General features: G+C 43.5%; 1 protein-coding gene across 2 annotated transcripts in view; it reads left to right on the forward strand.

Moving 5' to 3' along the window:
• Window positions 1-844: 844 nt before the first annotated feature.
• Window positions 845-27759, forward strand: part of LOC134491026 (ultra-long-chain fatty acid omega-hydroxylase) — a 53278-nt gene continuing 26363 nt past the window's right edge. The window contains exons 1-4 of one of the 2 annotated variants that reach the window (XM_063294486.1): window positions 845-951; window positions 14558-14780; window positions 17711-17855; window positions 24889-24942. In XM_063294486.1, coding sequence (XP_063150556.1) covers window positions 14559-14780; window positions 17711-17855; window positions 24889-24942 — 421 coding nt within the window. In that variant the 5' untranslated portion in view covers window positions 845-951; window position 14558. Of the gene's footprint in view, window positions 952-14557; window positions 14781-17710; window positions 17856-21681; window positions 21827-24888; window positions 24943-27759 lie in introns of both variants that reach the window. The other variant, XM_063294487.1, reaches the window with a different exon arrangement.

Below are 27759 nucleotides of genomic sequence, written 5' to 3' on the forward strand. Positions count from 1 at the left end.
TTTATTTCCTTAATGTCTTACTTTCTGGGCAGGAACCTTCTAAAAAAAGAGAAAACAATACAAATGGGGTGGGGACTGCAATGAGACACACAATGTGGGTTCAGGCATAATGCTAAACCCAAGTTAACCAAACAGAATTTCTGGGTTCACATAACTTGCTATGCTGGAACAAATTACATGGTTTGATATGAGGGGCTGATTCATACAGCATGCTAAAGCAGTGGCTGATTTCCCACAAACACACCTTTTTTCAGCCTATACTAGTATTTTATTTATTTATTTTTATCCCACGTTTATTATTTTTATATACTCTAGACATATGTACATTATTTTTTCACTGAAACTCTCTGGCCTTCCATGCACTAGGGCAGTGTTTCTCAACCTTGGCCACTTTAAGGTATGTGGACCAACTCCCAGGATGGATGGATGGATGGATGGATGGATGGATGGATTGGAATTTTCACCAGTGGGGCAGAAGTCTACCATTTGAAACCTCCAGTGTGGATTTCCACTGCTGCCCTTTGGGACATTTCCGTATCACAGACCGTATGAATGGAAAGCTGGAAGCGCTGCACAGTGACTTTCGATTAGTAATGCAGGGAATTCTCTGAAAACAGCCAAGTTTTGGATCGTTCCCCCCTCCGTTCAATTCCCTGAGTGAAGCACAGAGCGACTGTCCAATAAAGCCTTCTCGGGAAGCAGCCGGAACGGGACGCCTGATAATGGATTTGACGAGGAAGTACGAAGAGAAAAGCCTTCGCCGGCCAACAGGAGGCAGAATCACCGGCGCCTGCTTTCCTCGGCTGGTGAAGCGGGGCCCAGGCGGGGGTGGGGGAAGGCAGGCTGTGATGTTCCTCAGTGAGCATGCTCAGGGAGTTTCCGAGGTTGCTTACCACTTCGAGGACGTAGAGAGGGAGACAGCCAGGAGTAAATAAAGTATTGTGCGGCCAGGTAAGGAAGCGCTGGAGCCACACTACCTGCCCGCTCCGTTCGGGGGAGGAGGGCTTCACCACTGTGCGGAGATTTCGTGTGCCTTGTTCGCACAAGGCGTCCTTGCTGGGTTTGGCGTTAACTCCTAACCCGCTGCGGGGCAGTCCAAAAGGCAACTTACAGCCATGTTAACTGTTGCTATTATCTCCAGGGATAGACTCACACAAACGGAGGCTTACGGCCACCCTAGCCTCTGCAGCAGGTGTCCCAAGTCCTGGTGGATGGGTGGGTGGGTGGGTGGGTGTTGATTGATTGGTTATGTGCCATCAAGTCATTGTCGACTCCTAGCGACCACAAAGATAGATTTTCTCCAGGATGATCTGTCCCTAACCTGGTCTTTCAGATCTTCCAAGGGTGTGCTCATCCATACTGTAACTGAATCCATCCGCTTTGCTGCCGGTCATCCTCTTCTTTTATTTCCTTCCACCTTTCCCAGCATTAGAGCCTTTTCCAGAGAGCTGGGTCTTTGCGTAATGTGTCAGTAGTAGGATAATTTGAGCCTGGTCGTTCATGCCTCGAGTGAGGAGTCTTGGTTGATTTGTTCAATGATCCATTGGTTTGTTTTCGTGGCTTTCCACAGTATTCTCTGGAGTCTTCTCCAACAGTAAAAATCAAAAGCATCAATACTCTTCCCATCTTGCTTCTTCAAAGTCCAAGTCTCACTTCCATGAAGTGTCACAAGGAATACCGTGGCTTGCATGATTCTGATCTTTGTAGGTATGGACACATCACGGCATCTGAATATCTTTTCCAAGGCCTTCATGGCTGCTCTGCCAAGTGTTGGTTTTTGGCATATTTCTTGACTGCTTGTTCCTTTACTGTTGATGGTTGATCTTAAAGGTAGAAGGTATCTACTACTTCAGTGTCTCCATTGTCAATTCTAAGGCTGATCGTTCTACCTGTTGTCATTACTTTGGTATTCCTTATATTTAATTTTAGTCCCATTTTTTCACTGTCCCTTGACTTTTATTACTAGAGCTTGCAGATCCTTTGCATTTTTGGCTATCAGGGTAGTGTCATCAGCATAGCACAGGTTATTGATGTTTGTTCCTCCAGTTTTAAAATCATGATCAACTTCCGATCCAGCTTTAATATATGCTATATTCAGCATATAGATTGAATAAATAAGGGTATTAGTATTTATCCTCGATGTTCTTGCAAGTAGGGAACATCTTCCAAGTATCTTGGATGTTGACATCTCTACTGTACAGTATTTTGGTGTACTCCTTCCATTTTCATGTGATCTCCTTTGAAGCAGTCACTCTCTGTCTGAGGGTTGGGGGAGATGTCTGCCAAAAATTAGGAAAGCTGCCTAATTTCCAAAAGCAAACATGCAACTAATTCTGAGGAGCGGGCATTTATTGCTTGTGTCCTTTATAAGTACAGGATTATGCTTACATTTTCACTTACAAAAAGACAGTGAATTAAATGAAATTAAGCCCGCATAGTTAAAGCAATGGTGTTCCCTGTAGTAACATGGCTGCGAGAACTGGACCATAAGGAAGGCTGAGCGAAGGAAGATCAATGCTTTTGAACTGTGGTGTTAGAGGAAAATTCTGAGAGTGCCTTGGACTGCAGGAAGATCAAACCAGCCCATACGCCAGGAAATAAAGCCAGACTGCTCACTTGAGGGAACGATATTAAAGGCAAAACTGAAATACTTTGGCCACATAATGAGAAGACAGCACACCCTGGAGAAGACGCTGATGCTAGGGAGAGTGGAGGGCAAAAGGAAGAGGGGCCGACCAAGGGCAAGGTGGATGGATGATATTCTAGAGGTGACGGACTCGTCCCTGGGGGAGCTGGGGGTGTTGACGACCGACAGGAAGCTCTGGCGTGGGCTGGTCCATGAAGTCACGAAGAGTCGGAAGCGACTAAACGAATAAACAACAACAACAAGCCCGCATCAGGGCAGTCATGAAACAGAACATTTTGTGCTTGACATTAGTAAGAAAGTAGTTTCCTCTGATGCATATGTGAGGAGTTGGGCCATATAATTGATACTCACCTGAGGGGATCTGTTGAAGCACATCCAGGTCCACAGCAGGATGCTTCATCTCATCCGGGTATCTTGCCTGTCTAGGGAGTGGGGGCAGGACCCCTGTATTGGATTTGCAATGTGGCATTGAAAAATCTCCCAGGGAATTACCAGCATGATCTGGCAATCCACAATGGCCCCAAGTACAATACTGTCAGGAGTGGAAGCTCCTACCAGGGTTGAAAGGGAGGGGAAAACTAGAGTAATCTACAACAGTGATGAGGGCAAGCGGGGCTTTGCAAACATGAGGGATGCCAACGCTTCTAGGAGAAGGGACTCCAGAAGCAAATCTGCCAAGCCACTTCCAAATTCTTGCCAAGAAAACTGTGTGGACATAGCTGTAACAGTTTGATGGGTCTGGATGCCAGATGATGAGACCTCCCAGAGCAGAAGGCACTCTAGTAATTACTGGGGAGACAGTAGAACTTCCAGAAGTAGATCTGGAGATGATGTAGCCAGACCAAAGCAGCAAGGTAATCTGGTCATCAGTAGTACAATATTGAAAGAGGAGCTTCTTGTTTTACGAGGAGGAACAAAGTGAAAATAATGCTTTTTTTTTTTTTAAAAACTGAAAGTGTAAAAGCATACCAGACTGGCTGTTCTTAGACATAAGTGAAGCTAGGGTCACTTTAACTCATACTAGACAACCCGTGACCCACTGGGTCATCATTTCAGAGATATTTCCTTACCAGATTCCTCAATGCCTTGAACAACGGCAGAGCTTCTAATGCACTGTCTTCACTGGAAAAGTTCTTAAAAATTCAGGGAGATATTTAGAGATGTATCTGTCATGAAAGTAGCCAATGTTGAACTCTATAGCCCAGTCAAACATCAGGAGTTGACCACAGGAAATGTTTCATGACGTTTTGTATTATGTCATAAAATGTTTTATGGTAACTTTTATGTCAGAAACTGTTTTATAAAATTTGCCAAATTTCTATTCCATGGGAGTCAGGGGTCCCGGTGTTTGGACACATTCCGTAAGTTAGTCCATTTGAGGTACCTTGGTTCAGAAACTGTTGCCCTGTGATGCACCGTTTCACCCAGTTAAAGGTTACAAAGTACAGACTAGATAGATAGATAGATAGATAATTACATGATATACTACTATGTGGGGCCTGAGTTCAAATAAAGGCAGGAGTGGCAATGATACTCAAAAAGGGCATTGCTAAGTGTTTAGTTATAACCCAATAAATGACAAGGTAGCTATTAGAATAGCTGGATATCCATCAACCCTTGGTATAATACAGTCATATGCATAATATGATTCATCTGGATATCTTGTCTGTCTAGGGGGTGGGGGCAGCACCACTCTATTGGATTTGCAATATGGCATTGCAAAACCTCCCAGGGAATTATGCACTAATAGGTGATAGGACTGCAAGAATCGGATTTGGCTTGGGTAAAAATAAGAATGCGGACAACTAAAATTTTGTAAAGAGAATTTTTTTTATACAGGTGTTTATTGCCAACACCTGTTTTGAATGACATAAATATACACTTTACATATGGGCATTGCCCTATGAACAACTTGGAATCAAATCAATTACATAATAGGAAACAAAGGATAAAGAAATTCAATCCAACCAAAGGTGCTTCCAGGTATAGACTGCAGTTGTGATAATGATTCAGTCCTTTAATTATTAGTATCAAATATATGAGTAATGTATTAGCAAGACATAACCTCGAGAACACATAATCAGAATATAAGGTCAAAGTAAGGAATAAATGTAATATGCTTAAACTTATGTGAAAGAAAAACTGAGGCTATGTGGGAATATATAAGCTACAGACTCCTCAAATCAGGCTTAACGGTGGCTTAATGGATGAATCCATCTAGCTTTCTTGGCTACAGTATGAAAGTTGTTTACCACTACCTTCTTCCAGGAAGTGTTTTCAGTGTCCAATCTATCTATACTATTTGAATATTCAGATTGCCTCCCATCTGAGTATCAATTAGTCTGACTCTGCTTTAACTGTGTTCAAATCATCCAGGCTCAGTTACTTGCCAGAGCCATCCTAAAAACTGAAGTGGGAAAAAATATTATCAGGATTTAAAAGAAAAAATCCATGTGGATTTTAAAACATTCTATCATGACAGCCAAGGAAAGGTAGAGGATGAAAACCTTGGATAACAAGAAGGGGAAAGTGGTCGAGAAAGTGATGGCGCTGCAGCTCCAGAGGCTTCTGGATGAAACGGATTATCTAGACCCCTTTCAGTCAGGTTTCAGGCCCGGATATGGGATGGAAACGGCACTGGTTGCTCTTATGGATGATCTCTGGCAGGAGCAGGATGGAGGCAGCACATCCATCCTGGCTCTTCTTGACCTCTCAGCAACTTTTGATACCATCGACCATGGTATCCTTTTGGGGCGGCTCAGGGAGTTGGGGGTGGGCAGTGTGGTCTTGCGCTGGTTCACCTCCTTCCTCCAGGGCCGGTCCCAATCGTTGGTGATAGGGAGCGAGAGATCCAACCCGCGGCCCCTCCTCTGTGGGGTGCCACAGGGTTCGGTTCTCTCTCCGCTCCTTTTCAACATCTACATGAAACCGCTGGGCGAGAACATCTGTTGCCACAGGACGAGGTATCATCAATATGCTGATGATACTCAATTATACATCGCCGTCCCAGGTGAAGTAAGTGATGCTGTGACCGCCCTCTCTCGGTGCCTGGGGGCTGTGGGGGTCTGGATGGGGAACAACAGGCTTCAGCTGAACCCTGGTAAGACGGAGTGGCTGTGGGTGGGGGGCTCCTCGGTATCCGGGAATTTAACATCTTTCGTTCTGGATGGGGTCGCACTGCCCCAGACAGACCAGGTGCATAATCTGGGGGTCCTTCTGGACTCACAGCTCCTGCTCGAACAGCAGGTAGCAGTCGTGGCCAAGAGGGCCTTTGCACAACTTTAAAATCTGAAAGATCATGAAATACAGGAACAGAAATGAAGATTAGTAAACATTTTAATGTGTCATGATGTGTAACAAAGGAAGCAGTCTTATCCCAAAATAATGATAAGACATTAGAACTTGTTGCTCTGAAATCACATCCAAAGACGTGGAATCCCTGCAATTAGCGTTCTAGTCTGATTGCAGCCTCTGCTAATATATCCCATGTCGGTTGTTGTAACGTGAAGTGGGATAGAGTAGCCTTCCATTGCCATTTGGCAGTCAAATGTGACAAATCTGCCCCAGGTTGCTGGCTCACCGGGAGGGCAGGTATCAGTGGATCATCTCTTGATGGGTAAATAACAGCATTTGTGTCTGCACTCCTGGTGATAGAATGCATAGCAGATTGGAACTGACTAAGCCCTTTTAAGATGTGATGGTGGGCAAACCAACATTTTAATGATACAACGGCTTTTATTAACCCATATAATTTCTGTAGGATTCAAGGATGAATCTTGAAACAGGTGTTTTTATTTACAAGCGTTTGGCTGTTAGGACTAAATGCTTGGAAACATGCCCAGATATTTTCCCATCTTTCTCACAGTCCTTCCACTGCCTAAGGGGAGCAGTGATTTCATGGAAGCTTGTGCTAAAAGTTATTCCTGGTTTGATGAGTAAAATTCTGGTTGGGTAAGATGTATTAGCTGCCTTTTTCAGCTAGGAACAGATATTGATGTGGCCTGACAAGAAACTATTTAGATCATAGGTAGTGCGTGCCTCTTAAGCTCTAGTCTTACCCTATTCGCTTTCATGACTCACAGGCCCTTGAAATCCCCATCTGTACAGAGATGTTATTCCGAGTTTGTGATGATACAATCTATATTATTTCATTCTGCATATTCCATTTGTCACAGACAGCTTCTATGACTTTTTAAAATGACTTTTAATGAATGTTTTGTGGTTTACAGACAAGATACTTGTACCAGGTTATGCATGCTTCATCAGCATAGCTAATGGTTCTGTTGGATAAGAAGGATGGAACCACATTCCAGCACATTTCGGAGAGCCCTAGGTTATGAGAGGCTGCCAACCTGTACAAAAGCATAATTGGATACTTATCTGACACAGTGTGTGTGGCAACATTCTGCAAACAGTAGAATATTTCAGTCTCACACAGGACGTTCTGCTTTGTTTGTTGTTTATTCGTTCAGTCGCTTCCGACTCTTCGTGACTTCATGGACCAGCCCACGCCAGAGCTTCCTGTCGGTCGTCAACACCCCCAGCTCCCCCAGGGACGAGTCCGTCACCTCTAGAATATCATCCATCCACCTTGCCCTTGGTCGGCCCCTCTTCCTTTTGCCCTCCACTCTCCCTAGCATCAGCGTCTTCTCCAGGGTGTCCTGTCTTCTCATGATGTGGCCAAAGTATTTCAGTTTTGCCTTTAATATCATTCCCTCAAGTGAGCAGTCTGGCTTTATTTCCTGGAGGATGAACTGGTTTGATCTTCTTGCAGTCCAAGGCACTCTCAGAATTTTCCTCCAACACCACAGTTCCAAAGCATCGATCTTCCTTCTCTCAGCCTTCCTTATGGTCCAGCTCTCGCAGCCATATGTTACTACGGGGAACACCATTGCTTTAACTATGTGGACCTTTGTTGTCAGTGTGATGTCTCTGCTCTTAACTATTTTATCGAGATTTGTCATTGCTCTTCTCCCAAGGATTAAGCATCTTCTGATTTCCTGACTGCAGTCAGCATCTGCAGTAATCTTCACACCTAGGAATACAAAGTCGTTCACTGCTTCTACATTTTCTCCCTCTATCTGCCAGTTATCAATCAAGCTGGTTGCCATAATCTTGGTTTTTTTGAGGTTTAGCTGCAAGCCAGCTTTTGCACTTTCTTCTTTCACCTTCATCATAAGGCTCCTCAGTTCCTCTTCACTTTCAGCCATCAAAGTGGTATCATCTGCATATCTGAGATTGTTAATGTTTCTTCCAGAGATTTTAACTCCAACCTTGGATTCCTGAAGGCCAGCTTGTCGCATGATGTGTTCTGCGTACAAGTTGAATAGGTAGGGTGAGAGTATGCAGCCCTGCCGTACTCCTTTCCCAATCTTAAACCAGTCTGTTGTTCCGTGGTCTGTTCTTACTGTTGCTACTTGGTCGTTATACAGATTCTTCAGGAGGCAGACAAGATGACTTGGTATCCCCATACCACTAAGAACTTGCCACAATTTGTTATGGTCCACACAGTCAAAGGCTTTAGAATAGTCAATAAAACAGAAATAGATGTTTTTCTGAAACTCCCTGGCTTTTTCCATTATCCAGCGGATATTGGCAATTTGGTCTCTAGTTCCTCTGCCTTTTCTAAACCCAGCTTGTACATCTGGCAATTCTCGCTCCATGAATTGCTGAAGTCTACCTTGCAGGATCTTGAGCATTACCTTACTGGCATGTGAAATGAGTGCCACTGTTCGATAGTTTGAACATTCTTTAGTGTTTCCCTTTTTTGGTATGGGGATATAAGTCGATTTTTTCCAGTCTGATGGCCATTGTTGTGTCTTCCAAATTTGCTGGCATATAGCATGCATTACCTTGACAGCATCATCTTGCAAGATTTTGAACAGTTCAGCTGGGATGCCGTCGTCTCCTGCTGCCTTGTTATTAGCAATGCTTCTTAAGGCCCATTCAACCTCACTCTTCAGGATGTCTGGCTCTAGCTCACTGACCACACCGTCAAAGCTATCCCCGATATTGTTATCCTTCCTATACAGGTCTTCTGTATATGCTTGCCACCTTTTCTTGATCTCTTCTTCTTCTGTTAGGTCCTTGCCATCTTTGTTTTTGATCATACCCATTTTGGCCTGGAATTTACCTCCGATGTTTCTAATTTTCTGGAAGAGGTCTCTTGTCCTTCCTATTCTATTGTCTTCTTCCACTTCCGCGCATTGCTTGTTTAAAAATAATTCCTTATCTCTTCTGGCTAACCTCTGGAATTTTGCATGTAATTGAGCATATCTCCCCCTATCACTGTTGCCTTTTGCTTTCCTTCTTTCTTGGGCTACTTCTAGTGTCTCAGCAGACAGCCATTTTGCCTTCTTGGTTTTCTCTTTCTTTGGGATGTATTTTGTTGCCGCCTCCTGAACAATGTTGTGAACTTCTGTCCATAGTTCTTCCGGGACCCTATCTACTAAGTCCACTCCCTTAAATCGATTCTGCTATGACGTTCTGCTATGAATCTAAAAGTTGCCATTCTTCAACACAGGAATTCCAAAGGATGGGAGAGAATTGGGGGAGGGGGCGAGCCCAAATATCTACAATAAGAAATGCAACAATTACAGTCCAGTGCGTGACTATCTATAAGCTAAGCTTAAGATAACTGTTCAGATTCAGATCCATTCATAACTAAAATAATAGTACATATATCCCAGCTCGGCTCTGTTAACCAAAGCCTGGAGCAGCACAATAAAGAGATTTCCCACTCAGGCCCTTACACAAAGACAAGTACACTGCAAGTAAGAGACTGAAGAACTCTGAGCCAAACCTTTGGAGGTTACTAGCTTCCAGCCTTTGCTATGTCACTCTGGAAACAGAGGTGCCTGCTTTAATGCAGAGAGATGCTGCCTTCATGCCCCTGACACTCCAAAGCTCCCCTTACAAACTGAATGTGAAGCATTGCACAGACTTAATGGCTAGGTCAATGGGTTGGTCCTGCCACTATTTCCAACCTTCCCCACATCCCCCACTGCATTATTCTCACTGTACATATGAGAACTTGAGGCTGCACATGAGTTTAGCCAGGAGATCAAGATTTGGGAGAAAAGCTGGTAAGTTCTTCTCATTTGGAAATACCACTTGTTATTGTTTTAGCCTACTTATGTCCTGTATGTCTTCTTTCTCCTGTCAGTAATGTTCACCAAGGAACAAGTGCAGGGCCTTTCCATACCCACCACAGCCACAAGGCAGAAGAAATCAAGGCAGAAGAGACGGTGGCAAGCAAAGTCAACCTTCTTTGTAACATATGCCAAAACCAATGAGAGCAGATTGGAAGCAATTGATACAAAACGCCTGCTTTAGTCATTTTTGGCCAGTCTTTCTCTCTCTCTCTCAGCCCTGGGAAGAAGCAGGCAAGGGCAAACCACTTCCAAAACGGTTGCCAAGAAAATTGCAGGGACTTGGCCAGGCAGTCGCCAGGAGTTGAGACTGACTCAAAGGCACCCGAAAAAACAAACGTGTATATTAGCAAGCAATTCATGTCACATTATATTTTCCAGAGATGCAACTTGAGGGATTTGTTGTTGTTGTTAGCTGCCTTCAAGTTGTTTACGACTCATGGCGACCCTATGTATAACAGAACGAAATGCTGTTCATTCTTGCACCATATGCCTGACTGTTCCAGTGTTTGCATCCATTGCTGCGGTAATTGTATCAATCCATCGCATTGAAGGTCTTCCTCTTTTCCGTTGGCCCTCGACTTTACCAAACATGATTTCCTTTTCAAGCGATCGGCCTTTCCTGACGATGTGCCCAAAGTATGAGAGTCTAAGCCTGGTTATCTTCGCCTCTAGGGAACATTCTGGTTGTATTTCTTCTAAAACTGATTTGTTTCTTCTTCTGGCAGTCCCTGGTATTTTCAATAATCTTCGACAACACCACAATTTGAATGCATCAGTTCTTCTTCTATCTTCCTTTTTTAATGTCCAACTTTCACAGGCATATGTGGTAATTGAGAAGACCATGGCTTGAGTCAGACGCACCTTTGTTTTTCAACTGACGTCTTTACTTCTGAAAACTTTAGATAGGTCTTTGATGGCAGATTTTCCCAGCGCGATACATCGTTTGATTTCTTGATTACTACTTCCCTTGGCATTGATCGTCGATCCAAGTAGACTGAAATTGTTGACAACTTCAATTTCTTCTCCATTTATTGTGACATTGTTTATTGGTCCATTTGTGAGAATCGTCGTCTTCTTCACATTCAGGTGTAGTCCGTATTGCTGACTACAATCTTGGATCTTCATCAGCAAGTACTTCAAGTCTTCTTCACTTCCAGCAAGCAAAGTTGTATCATCTGCATATTGCAGGTTGTTAATGAGTCTTCCACCAATTCTGATACCCCATTCTTCTTCATACATTCCTGCTTCTCAAATTATTTGTTCAGCGTACACACTGATCAAGTAGGGTGAAAGTAAACAACCTTGCTGCACACCTTTTCCAATTTTCAACCACTCGGTATCACCGTTCTCTGTTCTAACGACTGCCTCTTGATCCATGTACAGGTTCCGCATGAGTACAATTAAGTGCTCTGGAATTCCCATTCTTCGTACTATTAACCATAACCTATTATGGTCCACACAGTCAAATGCCTTTGCATAATCAATGAAACAGAGGTAAACATCTTTCTGGTATTCTTTATATTCAGCCAAGATCCATCAGACATCAGCAATGATATCTCGTACCGTGTCCTCTTCTAAATCCAGCTTGGACTTCTGGTAGTTCTCTGTTGATGTAAGGCTGCAAACGTTGTTGAATTATTTTCAGCAAAATTTTGCTAGCATGTGAAATTAATGAAATTGTTCAATAACTTCCACATTCTGTTTGATCTCCTTTCTTTGGAATGGGCATGATTATGGATCTCTTCCAGTCAGTTGGCCAGGTCGTTGTCTTCCAAACTTCTTGACATAGAAGAGTAAGTGCTTCCACTGCTGCATCTGATTTTTGAAATATCTCAATTGGTAATCCATCAATTCCTGGAGCCTTGTTTTTCGCCAATGCCTTCAGTGCAGCTTGAACTTCTTCCTTCAGTACCAATGGTTCTTGATCATATTCTACCTCCTTAAATAGCTGAACATCAACTAACTCTTTTTTATACAGTGATTCTGTATATTCCTTCCATCTTCTCTTAATACTACCCACGTCATTTAATGTATTGCCCATAGAATCTTTAAGGATAGCAACTCGGGGCTTGAATTTTCTCTTCAGCTCTTTCAGCTTGAGAAATGCCGATTGTGTTCTTCCTCTTTGATTTTCTAACTCTAGGTCTTTGCATATTTCGTCATAATATTTTTCCTTATCTTTTCGAGCTGCCCTTTGAAATTTTCTATTTAGCTCTCTTACTTCACTCTTTCTTCCATTAGCTTTAGCTGCTCGGTGTTTAAGAACAAGTTCCAGAGTCTCATCTGACATCCATCTGGATCTTTTCTTTCTTTTGTGCCTTTTTAATGATCTTTCACTTTCTTTGCATATTACGTTCTTAATGTCTTCCCACAACTCTTCTGGTCTTCGGTCATCAGTGTTTAGTGCATCGAATCTATTTTTGAGGTGATCTCTAAATTCAGGTGGGATGTTTTCTAGATCATACTTTGACACCCTTGGACTTGCTTTGATTTTCTTCAGCTTAAACTTGCACATGAAGAATTGATGATCTGTCCCGCAATCAGCTCCTGGCTTTGTCTTAACTGATAGTATTGAGCTTCTCCATTGTCTCCTTCCACAAACGTAATCAATTTGATTTCTATGTAATCCATCTGGTGAGGTCCATGTCTATAGTTGTCAACTGTGTTGTTGGAAAGAAGTGTTGCAAATGAATAACTCATTGGTCTTACAGAATTCTATCATGCAAGCTCCAGTGTCATTTCTGTCACCAAGGCCATATTTTCCAACTACTGATCCTTCTTCTTTATTTCCAACTTTTGCTTTCCAGTTGCCAGTAATTAACAGAGCATCTTGACTGCATGTTCAATAAACTTCAGATAGCAGCATTTTGTAAAAGTTTTCACTTTCTTCATCTTCAGCATTCGTGGTTGGTGCATAAATTTGAACAACAGTAGTATGGACTGGTCTTCCTTGTAGGCGTATAGATATGAATCCATCACTGGCAGTGTTGTGCTTTAGAGTTGATCTTGAAATAGTCTTCTTAATAATGAATGCCACGCCATTCCTCTTGAATTTTTCATTCCCAGCATATGACAGTCAGAATCAAAGTGACCAATGCCAGTCCACATCAGCTCGCTAATGTCTAAGATGTCGATCTCTAGGCGTTCCGTTTCATTCTTGACAACTTCCAGTTTTCCTTGATTATTGCTTTGTACATTCCATGTCCCAATCATTAATGGATGTTCATAGCTGTTCTCATTTTGAGTCATGCCACATCAGCAAATGAAGGTCCTGGAGGCCTTACTCCATCCATGTCATTAAGGTTGGGTCTACTTTGAGAAGGCAGCTCTTCCCCAGTAGCATATTGGGTGCCTTCCAACCCGAGGGGCTCATCTTCCAGCACCATATCGCAAAACGTTCTGCTGTAATCCGTAGGGTTTTCATTGGCACGTGTTCGGGAGTAGATTGCCAGGCCTTGCTCCCTGGTCTGTTCTTTGTCTGGAAGCTCTGCTGAAACCTGTCCACCATGGGTGACCCTTTTGATAGTAGAACTACTGGTGGCAGAGCTTCCAGCGTCATAGCAACACGCAAACCACCACCATACGACAAACTGACAGACAAGTGGTGGACTTGAGGGATTAGTCTACTAAAAATGCATTTGCTATCTCCACTCCCTTTCCAGACTGAGTTTTCTACCTTTTGAATGTATTTGTTCCTTCAGCCCCTGACCCCCATGGGATACCTGTGGAACGTCTTAGTTCTAATGACAGATATCTTGTCTGGTTGTGCATCAGGGTTCACCTCTTGCACCTCAGAGTTAATTTTAGTAAGAACTGGGTAACTTTTTTTCAGCAGGAAGCAGTTTTCAAAACATGGTGGATGGGTTCACACGCACATGACATGTGCAAAAAAACGACCACATAATGGCCTCTTACCATGTGGGAATGAGGCCAATGAATTTGAATGAAGGAATGGTGTTAGAACAAGCTACTTAACTCTATCCAATTTGGACATTTTTTTCTCATGCAAAGTTACTTCCAGCTGCTTTTCTCCCATCAGAACTGCCAGTTACGAGTGGCCAGAGCTCCAGCAGGGTGTCCTCCCTGCATTGGACAGCCTGTTTCTTAATCTTTTGTTGAGCTTCTCACTTTCTCTTTGTCTGTCATCACCAGTTTACTTCAGAGAAAATGGTGCATGGCTGCAGAGCCACTCCAACATTTTTCTTACATCCTGTGGCTTGCTGGTGTCACCATGTCCCTTGTGTTGTTCTGGGACCTACTCAGTCATCATGACTCAGGGTCTTGAACTTTCATCCAGAGGTCTAGTGGACACAGCATCATGCTGACTCCTTTTCCCCAACTCTTTTTCCTGGGTGTCTTTTCAGTATACTGTTTCTGTGTTGGAAAAGATGAGTAAAACATTGCTTAAATGTTTAAACAGTCTTGCTGCTGCTAATCATTAACTGCAATTATTGTCCTATTAAGTTTTCAAACTGAAGGAAAGATAACATGTGATTGATTGCACATCACACTGTGGAGTTGCCCATCCAGCAGAAATGATAGAGGTAGGATTGGGCTGCTCAGAATAGCTTAGAGTCCGTAGCTCACACGGCCAGGCAATGTCTGTTCCACTGTCCAGGTGACCCATTGACTGACTGACTGGCTGAAGGAAATCTACACAGTGGGTAAACCAAAGGTCTCTTTCTCTCTTTCGCCAAATATACAAGCTTCTCCAAGAATTCTGTCCTCTACTTCATCTACTTTCTTTTTTTCCCAGGATGTTGCCCCTCGCAGACTTGGTGCTAGAGAAACTGGCCCTGGAGAACACCCTGTTCCGAACCATGGTTATCTCCAGCTTGTTGCTTTGCCTGCTGGCCTTCCTCATCCGCCAGTGTTTAAAGGCCTTTGACATTTGCTACCATTTTTATGTCACTTGCCAGAGATTACGCTGCTTCCCAGAGCCCCCTCGCCGCAACTGGCTCCTAGGCCACTTGGGTATGGTAAGTCCAGCTACTGGGCTGAAAGTATAAGGAATGGAAAGACATCAAAATCCGAGCATTGCACAAGCTATCACTACAGGAGACAGCAAATGCTGCCCACAGGTGCTTCTCCTACACCACAGCCTTGAGGCACATGGCTGACAGAGGCCCAGGGATGCTGCATCTTCCCATTCCAGCAGAAGGGAAATAGCCAGAACAGGAATTGCTGGGAACCTAACTGCTGGGCAGAAGGGAAATGACAGATTTTTAAAAGAGCAGCTTCAATAACGCCGGAAGGTAGTTGTGACTGGCTGCACAATTTTTTTTTTAATTTTTAAAACTTCATTTCTGTGCACACGTGCATTTTTCAGAAATAGATGCCATTTAAAAAATAATCAGACAAGCACAGGAGTAGCTGGAACTTGCAGAAGCAGTGTTCAAGGTTGGAAGTGAAGTAGATGGAGAGAGGGAGGAAAGCCTATCAGGATTTGTTGGGGAGGAAGGATCTCTTTACCTCATCAGCGATGGATGGGGGTGTTTTTAAAAAGGCCCTTTCCCCAGGCTGCCTCCATCTTCTTTCTTCTTACACCGTCTGGGCAATTTGCATGGTCAGGTGATTGTCATAGAAAAAGAGATGGAGGCAGTGACCCTGTTGCATGCAGTTATGGAGGTCTTTTCGAAGAAAGAAGGAGAATGGCCATTGGCAAATTACTATCCTTTTTTTTTTAATGGAATTCATTTACTGTGCCTTTTCTCCAAAAATAAAAATTCCCACAGATGATGGATCCCCAATAGTTTACAACTGATTTTTTTCTACAATGCAATGTATTGATATGTGCCTTGCAGCCACATTTTAAATATCATAGCTAGTGTATCATATTCATCGTATCTACCTAGTGGTTAGCAACTGCCCACATGAAAAACAGCTTTATATAACACCTATACTGGCTAGCATTACAGCTGCGGAAAAGTGGGGTGGGGGAAGATCCAAAACCAAACCTTGTGAAGAAATGGTGTGTTCAGGCCTTAGTTGTTGTTCTTCCTCTGGAAGAGACAGGGCAACCAAGCTATTTGCAATAAGATTTCCCTGCCTCTACTCTGACAGCAGTACCGCATAGGACATAAAACACAAATCATGCGGCTCCCCTTCCTTTTTTATTTTATTCATTTGTAAGAACACAGTCCTCCTGCCGCTTATTAGAAAGTGGTGATATCCCTTCAGGTAATTCTGTGGTGTCAGAGGAGGCTCCTGGCGTGGAGTGAATTTCCTAAACTAGGAGGCTGGAAGGAAGAGCACAAGCTTATCCTCATTGATGCTAAGTGGGGACTGACCACTTACACTAGAATAAAGCCAATGCAGAAGGTGTATAATGTGTGTCTTATGTATTGTGTAGCTGTGCTCCCGTCCTGTCCAAACATTGTCCCACTGTTTCTGTCCTGATTCTGGGTTCCCGGGGTGACTGTTGTCTTCATGACAGCATGTCATTTCGTTCAGTGCTTCCAGCCACAGAACAAGTGGACCTGTGGAATATAATTTGTCCCAGCACTCTGTTGAGAATACAAGAGAAGCAGCAACTAGCTAATCTAGCTGGGAGAGTGAGGAGGAGGATGATCTAAAGGCTCTGAAAATATATATTCCACCCTTTCTCCAACAGGCCCTTGCTGTTCTTGCCCCAAACTTTGGCCCTTTGGAGAAGGTGCACAGGAACCTCCCTCCCTTCGTATTTGTCCACACATCCCACCCTGGGGCAGGCAGGGCCACTTTGCCTCTTGATGCTTCTGCTGGAAGGCAAGCTCCTTGGCAGAAGCTGCTGAACAGGCAGGGAAGCCTCCCAGAGGCCAAGAAGGAATCAGCCGGACAAGGAAGTGTGAAAAAAGGCAGCTCCAGGACAACCGAGATGTGAGGCTTGTCACACATCTTGTCCTGGTGTGCTTAAAAAGGGTGCTGGTGGAGAAAAAGGAGCTGATCATTATTATTAGGGAAAGGGAAAGGAGTGCTTACTTATTCCTCCAGCCATGTTGTCTGGAAGATGCCCTTCCCCCGGCTGCCTCTGCTGTTTTGCAAGAGAAGAACTGCTTCCCACTGTAAATTGTGCATGTGGCGGGACCATCATGGGGACTGAAGGCCCCACCGCCCTCAAAACTTGCTCCCAATCCTATTTGCCCCTTCCCCACTGGTTTGGCTTTATTTATTTATAATCAAGGAAACCAGGCTCTAGTTTTCTATTATTTGCATCTGTTCTGTTCTTCAGCATCTTAGTATCTTTTATTTAGCCAGTTAGTTAGATTTAAAGGCTACCTGACTCCAGAGCCACTCGGGACAGCTTCCATTTTTAAAAACCAATAATAAACAGAGGAAACTCTGTATGTCCAGAAAAGACGAACTCGGTATACTACCCAAACAAACAGAACAAAACAGCTAGGGCTTTGCAGCCACCCTGCCCCAAAGCCTGGGAGAACCACCAGGTTTTTAAAGACTGTTAGAACTTCCGAAGGGTGGGGGCCACATGGATGTCTGGGCGGGTGCTGTTCCAGAGAGCAGGCACTACAACAGAAAAAGCCGGCTTCCTGGCTCACAGTAGATGGCATTGTTTAATCAAGGGGACACAAAGAACATCTGCAAAATGAACCTGGTGAAATGGTAGCCTAATGCACTTGGGGAAGCCTGCCTAAGGCTTGATGAAAATGAAAGGCGGTAGCTGCCTTCTTAGCCAGTGCCTCTAGGGCTCAGGGTCTGCATTTCTATTGCTCATGTGAGTGAAATATACAGGAGCTGTAGATGCCTGCTGATGACTTGAGGCCAGGGCCTCAACACCAGGTTCAGTAAGGTACCTTCGGAGCAAAGCTCTTTTTTGCAGTGACAAGCTTTCTCCATTCTCTTTTCTTGCTTTGGCCAACTCACCCTATAACCTTCCTCTCCTGCTAGCACCAGTTGCCTCTCTCCGTTGCAGGTTCAACCCACCGAGGATGGAATGGCCAAAGTGGCCCAGATAGTAAGCACCTTATCCTCAACATTCCTCATGTGGATGGGACCCTTCATGCCAGTACTTATCTTGGTTCATCCTGGTTATATCAAGCAGGTTTTGACAGCACCAGGTACTGTGGTGGTGAATAGTGGCAAAAGTGGAAGTGGATGGGGAGTCCACAATTCATTAGCAGAGACTACAAAATACTGTGGATGTTGGCTGAACGTGCAACCTAAATTCACATTGCAGAAAACTTGGTTTATCTAAGCGTGGTTGGTGGATGAAGCCACAATTAGATGAATCCATATAGTACAGTAGGCCATAAGCTATTGCTCATAAATCTCTGTGGCAGGGATCACACAAATTGAGTCCAAAACAAACCAACCATGATCCACAGTCTCACATTGATGCAGAGAGGCTCAGATTAGGAGCTTCAGCCCAAACCCAAATCTGACTTCTGTGATTTCTGTGAGGAAATAAGCTTAGGGAGGCAGTGAAGTACCTTGCTAAGGAAATTCAGCCTTTTACGTATCTGACCAATTTATTTTTACTGGATTCACCATTGTGTAAATGTTATTTATGTGAATATGCTCAGAGACAGACTTTTAATGAAAAAAGCCTGGGGTGTCAGAATTTTAAGGATCTTTGGATTTTTTTAAATAATTTGGGTTTCTGTTAATTCATTTATATTAATGTGTCAGTAGAGGTGACTAGTCTCTCACTGAGGACGGGGAGGTGGAACAGGAAAAAGAGCACAGAGACAAAATACCTTATCTTAACTGAGAAATCAATATTTGTATAAGAGCTTTGTTTTTAAAGACTATGGTAGTGAATTCTCAGGATCCTAAGTGGTCTTTATGTTCTCCACAATGCAATCCTATATATGTCTGCTTGGAAATAAGAGCCGCTGAATTCAATGAGACTCTGTGGACTTAGCCCAAAGAAGGGAGTACAGGGTGGCTGGAAGACAACATCGGCAAACGCAGCTAAAACGGTGGTAGAAGAAATCCATTCAAAAAGCAGAAGTTCAGTCAAGCTGTACTGGTCAAGAGGAGGCCTTCAGAATATGCCAGCTCCAGGCTATTGGAAAGGCTGGTTGCCCTAATTTAGGGCCTGATGGGACTGCTAAATCCCATAAGAATGGTTGAATGAAGTGGGCATGTTTAGCCTAAAGAAGAGAAGGCAAAGGAGAGTCATGATAGCAGTCTTGAGGGCTGCCACAGGGAAGAGGGTGTGGACTGATACTCCATAGTGCCCAAGGTAGGACAAGAGCCAAGCCAGCAGAAGCTTTACAGAGGAAGATTCCAATGTGAAATGAGGAATGTGTCAGCTATTCGAATTAGGCCAAGCCATGGAAAAGACAGAGGAAGCACTACAGGAAGTCTACTTTCTTATTAAAGGGAATAAAAACATAATCTTGAAAGCTTCTGGCCCAGTTCTTCCAAACAGAATCTTCTTTCTCAGGATTGAGTTGTGGTTTACTTTCTCATAATACTTCTTGCATTCCTTTATTCAAGTTTTCTCCTTATTCCTTTACACCATGATAGCTATTAAGCAATGGAGCACCCTGCCTCCTGGAGTGGTGGGTGCTCCATTACTGGAGGTTTTCCAGCACAGATCAGCAGCCATCTGCCTGGGATAGTATGAGGATTCCTGTCCTGAGCAGGGGTTTGGATTGGAAGAGGCCCAAGGACCTTCCAGCCCTAGGACTCAAGGATTCTAGGGATAGCATTTGTTTCTCCATGACTGATGGTCTTGATTTTATCTGGCACCAGGATGAATTGCATTTGGGATCTTTTTCCCCATGAAATATCCAATTTTATAATATCTAGAATGCATATCATACAAAGTATATTATAAAAAATGTTTTGTATATACTATTTTTTGTAAACCAGAAAACCACCCTGTAAAGGCAGGGATGCCCAGCTCTGATCCTAAAAACCTCTCCAGAGGTGCCACTGAATTATCACCTCTGATATGCAAGGAAAGTATGAAATACATGATAAACAATAATTCACTATGTAGAATTAATTAAATTTTCATTTCAGTTAAATTGAAATTGGAGTACATTAAGCTATTTTTACCCTGGCCCCACTGATTTCCTTGGTCTGCCACCAAGGTTATTTTTGAACAATGGACCCAGAAGTTAATTTTAAGAGTGTCTGCCTCTACAGATAGATTGTGTTTAAAAGATGTTATGGAAGAGGAACAAGTTCTCTCTGACAAGAATGAGACTGAATTGAAAGTGGATTTAAAAATGACAGGCTACAAGAATGACAGTGAAAAAGATATTACACTGGACATACAAAAGAGAATTGGCTGATGTCTTAATAATTAAAAGGGATACATAAATATCAAACCAAGAGAGTGACCTGGATAATTTTCCTATATTGGATTTATAAAAGAGGTTGTTAAAGCTTTGAAGAATTGTGAGAAATGGGACAAAGAAAAAATGAAAAGAAATCAAGTATAGGACATTATTTGAAGAGACTAAAAATCAAGATTGTTAGAAGTAAAAGGAAGGAATATAAAGTTGGTTTATTTGATCAAGGTTAAAATGGATATGGTGTTATCTTTGATAACCATTAGTGGACTTTTGCTGACATCAGGACTGAAATGCCAGTGTTTTATGGATTTGTTTATAGATAAGAGATGGGATATGGGAAGAAGATCATTTGTTGTATTTTAAGAGACGGTAATAAGTTACTAAAATTGTTTATACTTGTGATGAAGGGTGGAGTCATCTCTTTATATAGTTCTGTTCTTTTTCTTCACTATATTCGTATTTTTTTCTTACTTTTCTACTTGTCTATTTTTTCCTTTCTGCACCTTCTATTTTTTCTTTTTATTCTTCTATTTTTATTTTTAATAAAATTACTGTATAAAAAAAGTAATAGCCTATAAGGAGGAGGACATGAAATGCTTGTTTAAATAGTAAAAATAATAAAGGTTCTTATGGCACCTTAAAGACTCACTGATTCATTATTACATTTTCACGAATCATGTGACTCATGGTTATATAAGCAGTTGTAGATTAATTCCTGTGCTAATAAATTGGGTAGTTTTCTAGGAGCCACAGGACCTTTGCTTTTGCTACAGAAGTCCAAAGGGCACCCTCAGGGAAAAAGAAGTGCACCTTAAATGGCATTGGACCTCAGTAAGGCTGCTTACTTTGATAGTTCATCTGATGTGGAGAAAAGGCATTTGCTATGCAAATAAGAAACTTTGCTCTGATGTTACAGCCTTGACCCATTTTTTCCTAAGGGGCTTTCTTGACCTGCAGCTAGCCCTGATGCAAATATGCCTTGGTAAATATTTTATCACTGCTTTCCTGTGATATGGCCTTCATCTCACCCGTGAGACTTAAATTGTACTTAGCCGTAAGTGCTGAACCGGTGTAAAAGCTCCAGCCCTATCCAAAGGCAACCTCAAAGACTGCAAAATCTGTATGCCTTATTACCCATTAACTTGGAGGGAAATCAGGTGACTGCAGCAGCAAAGTAGGTTAGAGGATGACAATGACAGCACCCAATTTCAGGCCGATATGGCATTCTGCTGAGGACAGGTCGATAGCACTTCACCTCAGTAATGGGGAAACTGCCTTCAGGGCTAAATTTTTCCAAACCTGTTGCACGATGAAGAGAGAACCTGAAGCTTTGGCTCATGACATTCTTATTCCACCGCTTTTGAGCAGCACTACTATAACCAGAGAAGCATAGCCCTTCACAAACTAGTTCTTACTCACCCTGTTTTCCCCAGTCTAGTTAAAAGAACAACCTCTAGTGATGCCTTCTTTTCTGGCTAATGGTCAGTGCAAGCTTGCTGCTTCCTTCCTCTTCCACATAGGGTCAAGGGACACACTGCACTCCTGGAAGGCTCGGAGATGTATACATCCTAGACCACCTGGTAGGGCAGTGGTGAGGTGGCATCTCTGCTAACAGTGATCCTTGTCCTAGGCACAAAACTCCGAGGAAGGGCTAAAGGATGTAAAACGGCTGGTTGTCCAGTTTGGCCACACCTGTATCTGGTGGTTTGGTCCCTGGATTCCTATTATAAGACTTTTCCATCCAGACGTCATCGCTCCTGTGCTGCGAGAATCAGGTAGTAGCTGGAGGCAGAGAAACTGTGCTTGTGGGGTGACTCGCTTTATGGGATGTAATGCTGAAGCCATGCAGTAGGCTAACTTAAGGGATCCCCTCTCTCACCTTGTACATGTCCTCCAGTTCTTGATATTGAGAGATGGCTCTTCCCCACTTAGAGCCTGATTGTAGTTTTGGCCCCCAGGTTCACTTGGAAGATCTGCCTGCCTTCACGCTGCTGGAATGCAAGCTCTTACAGAGCTTTCGCTCCTATGAAGGAAGCATGATCCGTTGCTGGAAGATTATGTCAGGTCTCTGTGTCAGTGTTTCTCAATCGTAGCAACTTTAAGATGTCTGGACTTCAGCTTCTGGAACTCCCCAGCCAGCTATGCTGGGAGTTGAAGTCCAGATATCTTAAAGTTGCTAAGGTTGAGAAACACTGCTCTATGTTATTCCCCAAGAATTACTATCTATTAGAATTACATCTGCTGAGGTTTCAGAGGGTAATTGTCCTAACAGCCAGGAAACACGCTGAGACAAGGAACTGGTCTCTAATGTTTATTGCTGCTACATAACAGGAATCCTAACAAACTGAGGAAGCGTGGGAAAAACCCAGACATATAAACCCCAAAGGTTAAGGCGGTCCCGATCTGTGTCTCTTTGAATGGCTGACCAATTCCTCAGTGCTATGCATGCGCTTAACAGTCTGGATGGGAGCCCCCTGCTCGCCATCCTTACTCATGACAGTAATGGTCCCAAGCCTGGCCTTTATTTCCTGGGGATATCCTGCAAATGCAGACCTCTTATGTAGGTCATAAAAACTGGATAAAAACCACTGTTTGCATAGAGAGGGGATAATTCATATTGGTATCTTACCCCTTAATTATTCAATACTTTATACGCAGGGTAATCTGTCAACGAGTGTGGAAGAGAAGATCTATGCAATAGGTCAGCCTCTCCAAACAGATGGTGCCAGAGGTTTTGGGGCTTCCACTTTCAGAATTCCCCCACCTTATGTACATAAATTTGCCCAAGGTGTTGATCCTTGGTCATCCTAGGAGAATACTTTCCAGTGTGGTGTCACTAGCTTTATTGGCTCAAGTTCACTCCAACACTCCCAGAGGGCACCAGAGTGGGAAAGTTGGTGGGCTGACTGTGAAAAAGAGGAATGGTGTTGAGAACTGGCTTGAGATAGAATAATAATTTGAAGGGGGGGAAAAGGGAATTGCTCGCCCAGCGATTGAGACCTCAGCTTCTGAACTGATGTTACTTTAAGAATACAAGATTTTCTTCCTGCCTACTGTTCCTTAGAGAATTAGAGTTCTTTGTTGGAGCCATTTTTATAGTAATGCTTTAACTGTCACTTTTTGCTACCGTTTTCCCACTTCAGCTGTTACATTAAATATCCCTTGATGTTGCTATAATGATGATAATGATTGTCCTGAGAGCGAGGGCCAGAATAATGCTAATGAAATTTGCGCTTTCGCTTTTTGTAAAATGAAACAATAGATACCATACCCATCGTTTCGTCTCTGAAGAAAGTGATTGTAGACTGGCCTGCATTTATTACAGTTTCTGGAGAAAGGCTTTCTAAGTCTTGGAAAGATGTGTTTGAAGGCCCCACATACAGTAATAAAATATTGATAAAGAGAAACTGTATGTTTTTGATACCTCATTTCTCATCCATAATGCTTTTTTTAAAAAAATGGAATGGAGTTTGACTAAATATTGTAGGGTACTTCTGTACCATCGCTGGTTTCACTCCCCACCCCTTCAGCAGCAGTCTGAAAGAGATCCACAGCTGTCCTCACTGCTGCCAGCCTCAAAACCTCTTCAGGAACATCCTGAGATCACCATGAGCCATTCTGTGCTCTCTTCCAGTGATCAACAAGAGAGTGCAGAAAATAGCCTCTAGCCCCAACTTCAGACAGGTCCCAAGTAGTAAAGGTTTGCTCACCTTTCCCCTGCCCTCAGAAACGAGGAAAAATAAATTGCTAAGATTCAACAATCCTTGTTTTCAGTATACCTTGCGTGCATTTGTGCCGTTTATGGAAAAACTTCAACACTGGCCCCAAAGAATGCTTCCTAGTTGCGAAGCTGTTCTTCTGAGAAGCTGTCATCCATGGATCACTTAAATAGCAGCTGAAAGTTGTGAAGATAAAATATCACCATGATGGAAGTTCTGCAACTGGGACTTCTACCATAGAGGTTCAAGTGTGGTGTGATGCGCTGACTGAACTTTTGCGGACTTCCTTGAACTAGAGCCAGTTGGTCTAGTGGTTAAGGCACCAGGCTAGGAACCAGGAGTCTGGGAGTGCTAGTCCCGCCTCAGGCACGAAAGCCAGCTGGGTGACCTTGGGCCGGTCCCTCTCTCTCAGCCCAACCCACCTCACAGGGTTGTTGTTGTGGGGAAAAGAGGAGGAGGAAGAAGTCTGTGGCATGTTCCCCACCTTGAGTTATTTACAAAAATAATAAAGGTGGGATGATAAATAAATAAATAAATTCGACTTCATTTGGGAGCCTTTTGCGTTCCCTGCACAATTTGGAAAATCTGCTCCCAAAACCAGATTGTTTGTCTGGCTTATGTGCATACTGGAATTTTTTCTGTTATCTCCTAGAAATACATTATGCTGTCGTGAATTGCAGAATTTAAAATGGAAGTTGAAACACAATCTGGATAAGCCTTAGTGATGTTAGGCTCAAATTAAGCCTATATAAATTATGCAAAATGTAGAGAAAATACTCTCCAATGAAGTTTTCTTCCTTCCTTGATGTAAGCCTCACATGACCAACTTATCAATAATATCAACTGTACTCTTGTTGCTTAATTCCTGAAGTGGCATTGCCCCAGGCTGACTAGCCAAGGCAGAGACCCCAGCTCACCATTGCTAAGGTACAAAGGGCAAGTAGTAAGGTAGGCATTTAGGAAAGAGCAGTTGCCTTCTAACTCTAGGGCAGAAATATGCCTGCTGGGGGTCCTGGTATTTCAGTGACATTATTCCCAGGACTAGGGGTTGGAACTATTTTGCTGTTTTTAAAGAGAGCACCAGTAAAACTGTTTGTCTGTTTTTCTCTTCTCTGCAGCTGATACTGCTCCCAAGGACAAAGTCTTCTATGGCTTCCTGAAGCCCTGGCTTGGTGAAATACCTCTCTCTTTATTAATGGATTGTTATGCAAAATTGCTCTAACATCCAATAACAGGCATTCTCTGTTGAAAAAAATACTACTTATATACATACAGGTAGTCCTCACTTAGGGACGCAGTGGCGCTGCGAGTTAAACCGCTGAGCTGCCGATCGGAAGGTCGGCGGTTCGAAACCGCGTGGCGGGGTGAGCTCCCGTTGCTCGTCCCAGCTCCTGCTCACCTAGCAGTTCGAAAACATGCAAATGTGAGTAGATCAATAGGTACCGCTTCGGCGGGAAGGTAACGGCGTTCCGAGTCGTCATGCTGGCCACATGACCCGGAAGTGTCTATGACAACGCTGGCTCCATGGCTTAGAAACGGAGATGAGCACCGCCCCCTAGAGTCGGATTCGACTGGACTTTACGTCAAGGGAAACCTTTACCTTTACTAGTCCTCACTTAATGATCCTAATTGGGACTGGCAACTCCATCGCTAAGCAATGCAGTCATTAAGTGAAACACTGCATAACTGCTCCACTTAGCAACAGCAGTTCCGGTAATCCCAGTTGCTGCCATTAAGTGAATAGGTGAGGAACCACCCAGATCCAAGCCATTCTTGGAAGAAGGTAAGGGACTGCCTCCACCAACTCCCCCGCTCCACCTGCCTCCCCACCATCTCTGCCCTTTTGGCAGCCCACCTACCCACCACCACCAGCTGCCCCTACCCAGCCCTGCCTGCCACCGCATCAGCCAGACCACATGCTACTATTGGCCAGGGCCTTCTTTCACACCGCCTTCTTTTGCACCAGTTCAGCCAGGGCCTCCTTTCTCATGCCAGCCAGGTCCTTCTTTCACGCCAGCACAGCCAGAGTCTTCTTTTGCACTGGCCTTCTTTCTCATGCTGGCTGGGATGGTGAGCCCAGCGGAGGGGAGGCAGGAAAAGACAATGACAAAGGTCAGCTGGGGGCAGTGGGGGTGGTTGTAAATGCAGGCGGGCCCAAATTTTGTTCATGTGACTGCAGCAGCCAGAACTTTGAAGACTGGTCATAAGTTCCTTTGTTCTGCACCGTCATAACTTTGAACGGTCAATGAATGAATGGTCATTAAATGAGGACTACCTGTATACATGCCCAGTTGCTGGTCCCAATTGTGGTCTCTAAACAAGGACTACCTGTAGTTTCACACATACACAGTGTATTTATTTTTCTGCCTTTCATTTCTTTTAATCAAGTTCTTTACCATTTACTCTTGATACATTCAGAGTCACAATGTTCTATACGCCATAGATGTCACCAAATGGGCCCATAGGGAATCCTCTGCCCCTCATCATGGCTTTGGTCAATCAGAGCTTTCACATAACACTTCTTGGTAAAGTAGAGAAGTAGCAGACTAGATTATCAACCTTAGTTTGTCCCATGCTGCCTGCTACTGATAAAGTTATATAATCAAGTGTATCTGTACAGGCAGAATCATACTGTTACCAGATGGAAAAAAAGCATTCCACACTCTGACTTTGGAGGTCTGTATTGGCAGTCAGCTGCAAGACTGCCAATACAGACCTCCAAAGAAGGGGACTGGGGCAAATAAATAGTTGTGGCCAGTAGTAGCATACCAGAAAGGGATGCAACACACCCTTTTGGCTGTAATTCAGGCTAGAAGGAGGTGTCTCCTGTTAAAGTAATAACCTTGAATCTGTAGGTGGTTTCATATCTTAAGGTATATTAGCACATGGTATGGAAAAGTTAGAAAAGCAGGAATCAAGAAGCTAAAAAACTAAAGTCCCTCTGTAGTAAGAGCAGAACAGGAAATTCCTGTGGATCTTGGCATCAAGATTTTGGTATCAGTTGGGTATCAAAATTCCTGTTAATGAAGTTATGCAGAGTACCCCCACTGTCTATCTGGGTGACTATCCCCATGTGATGACTGCCCTACTCAGCTTCCCATTAAATTTGATTCATATATGGTAAAAGTAGAAATCTCTTTAATGGAGTGTAGTATGCAGTACAGTGAAAAAGTCGCAAATAGAAATTCCTGCTCTTTCCCCGTGTTAAACAGTCCAGTGAAACCAACCCCTCCCCATTTCGGCATGCAGCCCCCCCATCTCGTGCCAGTTCGTTCAGCTTCGTGCAGATGTCTCCAACGGCTCTCGGCAGCCTGACCTTGAATGCCGGACATAGTCCAAACAAGATGGTTTCACACTCCTGGCTCATCTCCCTCCCACTTCCAGTGACTTGCAAGATTCGACACGTGTTGATTCCGTTCATGCGTGCGAGTCCGATCAGATGTTCTGGGAACGTTTGATCGGGGAGCATGACACCCCATTCTCAAAGGCATGCTGCCTATTACAAAGCAATCCTCATATACCTAGTTCTGGGGAAGCAAATGAGACACCGTTCTCTCTCCCAGAAGGCCTGCTGCAGGGAAGAACTGTATTCCTACAGTATTTGGGGAGCAAGTAAAATGCTATTTAAGATCTTAAACAGCTGACAGCTTCTGATGCTGCTATTAGAAGTAGCGCCTGCTTCTTCTATAAAAGGTTGCAGCTGAAGCAAATATTCTGCACTGTTAGTGGTCATTCAATCTCCATAGCTCTGTAGAAAACCCATCCATATTGTGGTCCTCTAGGCCCAGATTGTGTGCACTACTTCATGGGTACTAGCTGTGTATCTCAGGGTGTCTCACAAGCAGAGCTCATGCCAAGATGCACTTCATGGTTAGTTCAAAGCATTTGTTCTTGTGGAAGCTGTAACTTTCATCTCTGATTATCACAAGCCACTGATAGATCCAAGGCAGAATAGCTTCATTTAGTGTCCATCATCATGGCTGCTTTGG

This window comes from Candoia aspera, chromosome 2 (genome assembly GCF_035149785.1).
Source record: "Candoia aspera isolate rCanAsp1 chromosome 2, rCanAsp1.hap2, whole genome shotgun sequence".
In the NCBI taxonomy this organism is placed as follows: domain Eukaryota; kingdom Metazoa; phylum Chordata; class Lepidosauria; order Squamata; family Boidae; genus Candoia; species Candoia aspera.